The following is a 9,379-nucleotide window of genomic DNA, read 5'->3' on the forward strand; positions in this document are numbered from 1 at the left end:
TTTTTACTGAATATATCCAATAGAATTTATTAGAATTTATTGGACTAACTGCTACTGCTACCTCTTTACATTGCATTACATTATTGGCATTTAGCAGAAGCTTTATCCAGACCCCTAGTATGAGAAATAGCATAATAAGGGTATACGTCAAGATATCGATATCCGATATCCATTCCAAATGTGTTATGGAGCAGTAGTTTCATGGAGCAAATTTTGGGAAGGCTTTGGAGAGTTCCATAGTTCTAGTCATGTCCTTTGTCCTGATATTTTATTCGGCAGACTTCTATTCTGTTAGAAATAGCTATCCCCCACCCACCCGCTCCCCTCCCCGCAGACATGGGGCGGTACAGGAGGTCACTGATTTGGCGAGCGTGTTCTCAGCACGGCTTCTCAGCCCCCCCTCCCTCTCTGCGAGAGAGCACCTCCCCCAATGGGAGTGAAAGATTAATTTTCCTGGGCCCAACAGGATAATTACTGATACTAATTAGACGTAATTATGTGAATTTGATACACTTATTACTCCCGGTAGTGGGGAGGAGGTTTTATAATAGAGAACAGGCGCGGCTTAGTTACAGGGTTACTTTATACGTTGTGCTGTTTTTAAGTGTTGTCATTATTTCAGTTGGAAATTGATTTTGAAGTGTTAGAAAAGAAATGAGGTAAGGCGCGTCCTTAGTGCAGGTCGGCGGGTGTATTTTATATTACAATTTTATAACTTAAATTCAGTGTCAGTTTATGGAGTATCACCTCCTGTGTTGTTGTGACATTCAACCTTGCTTCGTCAATGGGGATACGTAAAAGAAAATGAGTCTGTGGGACAATTAATACCAAAATAAATACCATTAAATCTTGGAGTGTATCCAACAGGAATTACCATTAATTACTCTATTTTCTTACAAAGGGGGCTATTATTAAACACCCCGAGGATGGGATCTATCTGTCTGGACCAGAGAATAAACAAAAGGAGTTTTTATTCCTCCGTCTTACACTTCTTTGAAGCTCTGAGGCGATAATGGAACTAAAGTGAATTTTACCTTGTGCTGTTGTCTTTCACACATTTATGTATTTTTAATGGATTTAAGTGATTGTTAAAATCTATTAAACACAGTCATACGCTGTTCTGCCTCTACATGTTATTGGTTCATTAGTCATATGCTGTCCTTATTGCAGAAACGCTATTCTCTCGGCTAATAAGCTTTTTCTGCTTGTATCCCAAAGAGGTCATAATCTGTCATTTTGAATTTGCTCAGACTATAGAACACCCACTCATTAGATTATGTTCTTATACCCTTGCTTGTATATACATTCACTGGTTTTTTCAACTGAAAAAAATGATGTTTGTTTTCTGGGTGCCATTTGCTGGTTGGGTTATTTCAGAAACAAATAACCCAACTTTGCCAGAAACTTTGCATTGGAAGAAGGGCCAGAGCCATAACAATGTGATCCGTACTGTAGCGACTCTGCCATTGGATTCCTGTATTCATGCCTCAATGGCAGGAGTACATTCAGGGTTGTCTTCATCCGGAGCCTTCCGCAGGTGTTTACATCATCACGGTTGTGCTGTGGCAGCTTGGTTGTCTAAATGAAAGCACCTTTCCCAGCAGGCAGCAGTTTGATTTGATACAGGCTTGTTGGGGACTTCAGGTTAGGAAGCCTGGGGATCTCTGCAGTGCTTTTTACCCTTATTGAAACATCTCCCCTGCCTTATGGTACTTCAAACAATGAAAAAAGTCCTAATATATGTATAGGAGTAGTTTGACACATTTTATTTATGTCATACATTCTGGTATGTTTATCAAAAAATCTGTCTGATCAGGGACATGGATCTCCTTTGCAGATATTTTTCAGCCAATTTCATGAAACTTAAAAGGTTTTTATGCATGAGTTTTATGATCATCTATCGCTCCCATATAAGAGCCCAGGCTCTGACAAAAATTTTGTATGGGTCCTAACAGGCTGGTTTAGTGTGGGTCCTAACAGGCTGGTTGGGTCAGAGGGAAAAACCTTTGATGTGTTTCACAGAGGCGAGACTCCCCCACTGCAGACCAACTCCACGTGGAAGAACAAGGCTCATGAATTAATAAAGGCTGCCAGGGAGGGAGGGGGGAAGGTGTCCGTGGAGCGCCTGATTGGGAAGTGCCGAGACCGACAGTCAACGGCAGGAGAGATGGATGTGCCAGTCAGAGGGCTGAGGCGAGATAATTACCGTTCGGAGTGTATCTTGTTAATTAAGGGCTAATTAGAAGCAGAGGGAGCGGGAGCCTTACACATGTAACGGGGAGAGGAAACAGGAAAGGGGCGGTGGCAGCATCGTACCGCACAGAGAGAGAGCGAGTGAGAAAGAGAGACCTTGCAGAACTCATGTACACTGTCCTCCACCACTCGTTTATAAATGTCTCAACTATATCACTCAGTTTGGGCCTACCTCATGCCATACAGCTGTTTAGTCCAATGTTTTCTCCTAGAATCCAGCAGCTAGAAATCTCCTCTTTCAAATACCATCCCATTTCAACAAATATCTTCACTAAAGTGTCACTTTCTGATGCATTATTTTGAGAGTGTGCACAGTTAGCATATGAAAATGGACCAGACCAGTATTACTGTGGAACTAAATCTTACATTAGGCACTCCCCAGCTGACCCATGAGGCAGCTATACTATGTACCAATCCCAATAGAGTTTTTTATAGTGCTGTGAAATCAATGTTGTGTGTTGGTGTATGATAGATAAAATGAGCCACTAATCAAATTGTGTGATTTTGATTCTACTTTGTTCTACTTAAACTTATTTTTTAGACTTAAGTCTTCTGCTGCTATACCTTATCCACTTAGAGGTTTGATGCATTGTGTCTTCAGAGATGATCTTCAGCATACCACTGTTGTAATGTGTGGTTATTTGGGTTGCTGTCACCTTCCTGTCAGCTTTTATCCATCTGGCTCTTCTCCTCTGACCTCTCTCATTAACAACACTTTCTGCCTGTAGAACTGCTGCTCACTGGATTTTTTGTTTTTCGCACCATTCTCTGCAAACTCTAGAGATGGTTGTGAGATACTCAGACCACCGTGTCTGGCACCAACAATCATTCCACAGTCAAAGTCACTTAGATCACATTTTGTCCTCATTCTGACATTTTGTCTGAAAAACAGCTAAACCACTTGACCACATCTGCAAGCTTGTATGCATTGATTAAATGTTTACATTAACACGCTGGTTTACAGGTGTACCTAATAAAGTGATCACTGAGTGTAGTGATGCTATATTCAGTAAAATCAAGTGCCGTGCATAATGTATATAACTATTCATATAATGTATTTGTGTTTATATCTTTTTAAACAGAAAAACTGGTGAACATTTGGCGGACATTGGAGATATAATATAATAAACATTACTTATATAATATGATAATACAGGCTAGAAAAGAGTTAGTTATTCCCCCTAATTTCGGTCTTACAATGACAGCTCAAAAATGCACTCGCATCACAATCAATAATTGGCAGCTTTAATGGATTTAAAGTAAATGGGAACCAATCAATTAAATGGAGAACATAACAAAGTAATTTATTCTTTCAGAAAACTACTTAGAATTACTGATGCTTCACTGTAACCCTAGGTCCTTTGTAAAAGTACTGTCCTCCTCTCTCATTCGCTGGAACAGTCATGTCATCCTGTACCTATTTTAAATGCTTAAAGCTATCCCAGCAATTGTGAGTGGTGCTGAAGATATGTTCACCACGTGAAAATGAAAAACACAATTTATAATTTACGATTATTTAAATGAATGCTTAATTTAACTAAAGATCTGAATGCAGGCATCCATACACCCCTTTTTTTATCCAATGTTTCTGTAGAACGGGGAAATACCTGCATTTTTTGCATTGAAATGATATGAATCAAGTTACTATGTCTTATGATACAGTTGTATTCACGACTGTGAAAATGACTGTACCCAAACATCCTGTAGGAGAAGTAGTGTAGTCCTTTTCTCTGGTGAATACGGCGTTGTGAATCGCTGACAGCTAGCTCATGTGACAGCGTCGAAGTGAGGTTATGGAGCATCACTGGGGCTCCAAAGAGTTTTTTTTCCTCTCTCTTTTGGGGGGGGGGCATGGGGCAAGGAACAGCATGACATCACATTAAACTGAACATCATAGCCTCTTAACAAGGGAGGTGTGAAGGAGGTAATCAGACTCACCCAGACACCTTTGTCATCGTTGTGTCTGGTGTTCTACAAGCACATCTAGGGAGGCCCCTCTGCATAAATTTCAGTTTTAAGGAGAATTTTCTGTTTTCTATCTTACCGGATTGGTTACTCGTTTTTCTACAGATGGGCTAAATGGGTAGATGAGCCCTGTGCTCTAACCTCTCTCTTTTTTATCTCTTCCCTCAGGTGCCCCCCATTCCAACAGCAGTGGTTCGCTCCAGTCAGACCGCTCGGTCAGCGGGATCAACCTGGTGGGTTTTGGCGGGAAGCCGGACGGCATGCACCAGCGCTCCTTCTCCGTGTCGAGCGCTGACCAGTGGAGCGAGGCGGCCGTCGCCAGCACTGGGGCAGGTGAGAGAGGCACGCGCCCTTCCATCAGCTGCTCCTCCTCCTCTGCTTCCCACTGCTCATTCTCTACCCTCCTACTCTTCTTCTCCCTAATTCACCCCTTTCTTCTCAATCTTCCACTTCTTCTTTTGACTCCTCTTCTTCAGAGTGGCCTCTTCCCCCTCCTCCTCCTCCTCCTCACCAGCATCGGTGGAAGGAGAAGGGTTCTCAGAGTAACAGCTCATGGTCATGTTAAAACCCTGCAAACGACCGGTCAAACGAGCTCATTCGCATGATATCATCGACACCCACCTATGTTTTCACAGAAGTGTTCAGCTCCTCTGCAGCCATCGCTGATGAGGAAGAGCTTGACCAGGCCCACTTAGAAAGTTCAACCCAGTCACGCTGCAGATCATCTCAGGAGTTTGTCATTTACTTAAGTGTCTTGAGTTATAAAATATTATCAAAGGTGGTGGTTTGAAGTCCATTTCTATGAAGGCCAGTGCACATTGCATTACTCTTTTATCACCAAGTATGAGACTAAGCAGGTCAAGAACAATTAGACTATAGATTAACCACCAGCCGGGGAACCTATTTATCTATCACATAATCGCTGGTTAATATAAAGCTAATTACTTGAAATTGATAATTACAGTTATGATGATGTAGATGTTGATGATGATTGTTCTTGTAGATATCATTAGCGCATTAATGCAGTGGCCTTGTGGGTTGGGGTTGTTGTGGCTGAGGCTGGGCTGAGAGGGGGCGTCGGGTGGCGTAGGTTATTTGTTGTCCAGGCGCCTCCGTGCTCCTCAGTCGGCCGCCGTCTCGTCAGCGCACTTGAGTGAAGTAAAATAATGCATTCGCCGTGCGTGACGACTCCTCTCCCCGAATTGGAAAATGAATGCTTTTCGAGGGCAACATTCATCACCCGTTATTTCACTCTCTTTGTAGTTGGCAGTAAAAAAGCACTTAAATGAACATCAACGGAATAACAGTCATTTCCATGCATGTTTGCACCCTCGTAGTTCTCATTAGCGCAGTGCTCCCTCTCTCTCCCCCCCCCGCCCCTCCCTGCCGGGTCCCAGGGGCCCCGGCGGTTTAAAGAGCGCTCTTTACGAGCGCCGCTGGAGTCCGGCCCCGCGGTTCTGCAGACAACGGCGGGCCTTCATTTGTAACCGCGAAGCTATCAATTTCGCCAAGCTGAGGCAGGCATCTCCATCACCACCCCCCCTCCCTCTCTCTCTCTCTCTCTCTCTCCCCACCTCCCCCTCCCACTCCCACTCCCTCCCCTCAGCTCTCCGCCCAAAGCGGAATTACTCCCGATTGTAGGTGGTCTCAACGAGCGAAAGGGCGGGGGGGCTCGGTGTGTACACACGCCCGCGCATCGGCGAACTCCCGGACCGCACCTGGGACGGGGGGGGGGGCTTGCAGGGGCCAAATGGTTTTTGCGTCGTTCCGACCAAGCAGCAGAACAAAGCACCGCGGAGATTTACCCTGGATAATCTCACTTGGTGTAGCCTCGGTCACGGGCAGGAGGACCGGAAGCCAAGCAGATAGCGGCTCGTCACATGAGGCCAAGTTAACGGCAGAGCGCCATTGGTGGGATTCGGAGGGGACAAGGCCATGGGCTTAAGATTCCCTTGCAGAGGAATGGGTTCAGCTAGCCGTGTACGAATATCTGCTGATTCCCCAGCCATCCAGGCCACCATATGATACTACCTTAAAACTGATGTCTGGTCCTCATAATGTTCTGCTGGTTCAGTAAGGATCTGTTTGGACTGCCTGCAATTCCGATGATAAAATGTCTATTTATTCAAAAAGAGTCAAATATGTGTAAAGATATCATGCCTTTACTGCTTGTTTTAACAGATATTAATACATTGAAAGATATCCCAATTCACTGCCAGCTAATACAACTAATTTGATCTTTATGCATTTTATTTCTCTAAAAGCCAATTTTTAAATGTGATTATGCCCAATAAAGAGGGCTTATATTCCTTATTTTGATCCTTTTAGTCTACACATTAAGGTGAGCACAGAAAAACATAATAATAATAAAGAATTAAATTATTATTATTACCAAGCCTGTTTGTACCTGCACGAATTTCTGAATACTGAAGTGGCAATATTCTGGTCAGTTGACATCGCAGTGCCATACAGCTGCAAAATATGAATCAGTTTTTACCTTGGATAACCTGTACGGAAGACTCGCAACATCTTTTTCTGGCCCTTAACTGGCGGAACTGAGAGTGATTTCACTGATTCAACACAAACTACCTCACACTCAGACAGCATGTGCTGCACAGAATTTTTATAACATAGTATATAATTGCAGCAGGCATTATTCCCCTGGTGAGAAACCAAAAGTATAGTCTGTCAAATTATGGTGTGAATTACCAATAATCTGAATGTCATAACACTCACTCAAGGCTGGTCAGGGAAAGGTTCGCTTGTTGGAAGTCTGGTCGATTCGTTTTTATCGACTTATTGAAATCCAGCCTCACGTATTCCCAACACCTCTACCAGATGCGTAAATTTGATATGAAATTTTGATGTCGTATGAATATGATAATCCGTATGATGAAGCGATGCTTTTTTGGCATTCAGACCTCCACCAAGCTCAATTACAGTATGATCCTTGGTGAAGGTTAACATACAGTGCCATACTCTAATGCAGAAAGCTGATTGATGAGGGTCTCCGGAATAAATGCGTCTTAGCCAGGTAACCATTTCCATATTATTTAAGGAATGCCTTCATTTATAAAACGTGTGCTGAAAACGAGAAGCGGGATAACTACAGCAAGTGAATATTGAATACCCCGGGATTTGATTAAATCACCACTCAGCAGCGACGTACGTGCATTTACCAGCAGTTCTGCAATCTGGAGCCCCGCTAAACACGTCTGCAAACAGGTCTCCCTCACAGTCTTTTTCTGTACTGTAAAATACCCGCACATACCGGGTTTAAACGCATCCACGCGCTTTCGTCCCTTTTGAGAGGAAGCGCTGATCTTTCCGACATTAGACGTGAATATCCGTCCTCAGCGGTTTAACGTACAGAGCGTTCCCGTTCTCAATCACCATGCCGTGGCGGTGCGAGCCGTAATGAGAGGGATCGGCGGTTCCTGCGTTCCGCTTCCCGTGCGGAGTGCGGCGCCGAGGGAGTTTGATTTCCTCACGGGGCCGTAATGAAGTTTGACATTTAGTTTGGCGAGAGCAGCAGTGCGCGATCAGGCCTTGATTAGCACACTCTAATTGACGATAATAAGAGGGAGGCGGTGATTGTTTCTAATTTCGCCATTAATTGCAGCCGTTGGCTTTGATTGAGGACGGGTTCGGCTGCCGCCTCGAGGGGGCGGCGAAATCACCGCGCGCCGCACCCGGCACCTCTTGAATTACGGCAGAGTGGAGTCTCTCTCCAAAGGAGGGGGAGGAAAAAAACGTCTGCCTGGAACCTGTTAGCATTCAGCCCCCCTCCCCCCCCCCTTCTCGCCCACAATCTTCATCACGGAACGTGTTTAAACTGACATCGCCCGGCAGGGCTGTAATGTGCTGTAATCACAGGTTAGGCTGATACCTATTCCACTGCCCAGGAGAGCCCGCACTCAACTGAGTGCAAAATGGCTCCAGATCCAAACGTGCTTCATTACGCGCCGCTTTCCTGGCGGCTTCACATAACCGTGAGCTAATAACAGCTCCCGATCTCCAGCCGTCAAGAGAACGCTCCCTCATTCATTTCCGAGGCAGACAGTTGCGCGTGTATCTTTCCGAGCGTTACGGAATTACCTGGCGTCGTCTAGCCACAGACTAAACACTATATCCCAACATCTTTGACCCCAGCAGTTACTCATGAGTCCCACTGCAGTGTGTCCATGTGCTTTATCTGTCACAGGTCTCCTTATTTCAATATTCTCACACCCTTGAGGGGCATTACCCCAAATGATGCTGTGGTCCTCTTGCCGCGCATTTGAATATGTGTTAAGTGCCACACTGCCACCAGAATACTGTTGTTATATTGTGTGGAGCGATATTCAGTTTATGTTGTATGCTTTTATTTAGTGTGCAGTATTCAGAAATTATTGAGTGTACAGTAATATTTAGGATACATTAGCTTACTTAAATGTATTTAGTGTGCAGTAGTATATCTTGTATGCAGTTATTTAGACTTGAGTGTCCAGCCATTATGTAGTGTTCAGATTTATCTTTCGTGTGTTATTTAGTGTGCAGTGCCCCACCCTTATGTACTGTGTTGTCAAGTGTGCAGTGCTATTTACTGTGCATTGTGCTGTATTTAGCCGTTGTCTAGTGCGTAGTTGACAGGAAGCAGGCATGCATAGGGAGGGTCAAATTGTGACGGAGAGCAGGCACTTCATTTTATCGCTCCCTATGTCACTAAAGTACTTGTTACAGTTGGTTTGCTTCAAAGCCACTGTGTGGAAATATAAAGGAGCGTAATTAATTTTGCTTACATATAGTATTTAAGGGGTCCTCTGAATGATTGTGTTATGATCAGTTTCTGCCCAGCTCACCTGCTGCTTCAAATCAGAGACCAGGGTTTCGTTATTAGTTTAAAAAAAAGAAAAGAAAAATCAGCTAAAGCGAGAAACAAAGGTCCGCGCACTTGAAGTGGGGCGCGGCGAAAGAGACAGGGCTCCATATGTGTGGTCCTGTGGTACAGGTGGAGGGAGACAGGGGTCATTTTCCAGACCATTAAGGGCAGAAATTGATAATTAAAAGTGTTTATGACATAGTGCTCCCCTGAGGAATCCCTCCCCTTTAACCCCAAGCCACATTAAATAAATGTCGCTTGACACGGGACAAGCCTCCGCAGCCATACGCAGCCATACGG

The 9,379-nt window shown here is 44.3% G+C and overlaps 1 protein-coding gene across 4 annotated transcripts in view; it reads left to right on the forward strand.

Moving 5' to 3' along the window:
- agap3 (ArfGAP with GTPase domain, ankyrin repeat and PH domain 3) overlaps nt 1–9,379 on the forward strand; it is a 242,271-nt gene that overhangs the window by 189,086 nt on the left and 43,806 nt on the right. For all 4 annotated transcript variants that reach the window (XM_061253759.1, XM_061253760.1, XM_061253761.1 and 1 more), the window contains exon 12: nt 4,387–4,551. In XM_061253759.1, coding sequence (XP_061109743.1) covers nt 4,387–4,551 — 165 coding nt within the window. The remainder of the gene's footprint in view (nt 1–4,386; nt 4,552–9,379) is intronic.

The sequence above is a fragment of the Conger conger genome, chromosome 9 (assembly GCF_963514075.1).
Source record: "Conger conger chromosome 9, fConCon1.1, whole genome shotgun sequence".
NCBI lineage: Eukaryota > Metazoa > Chordata > Actinopteri > Anguilliformes > Congridae > Conger > Conger conger.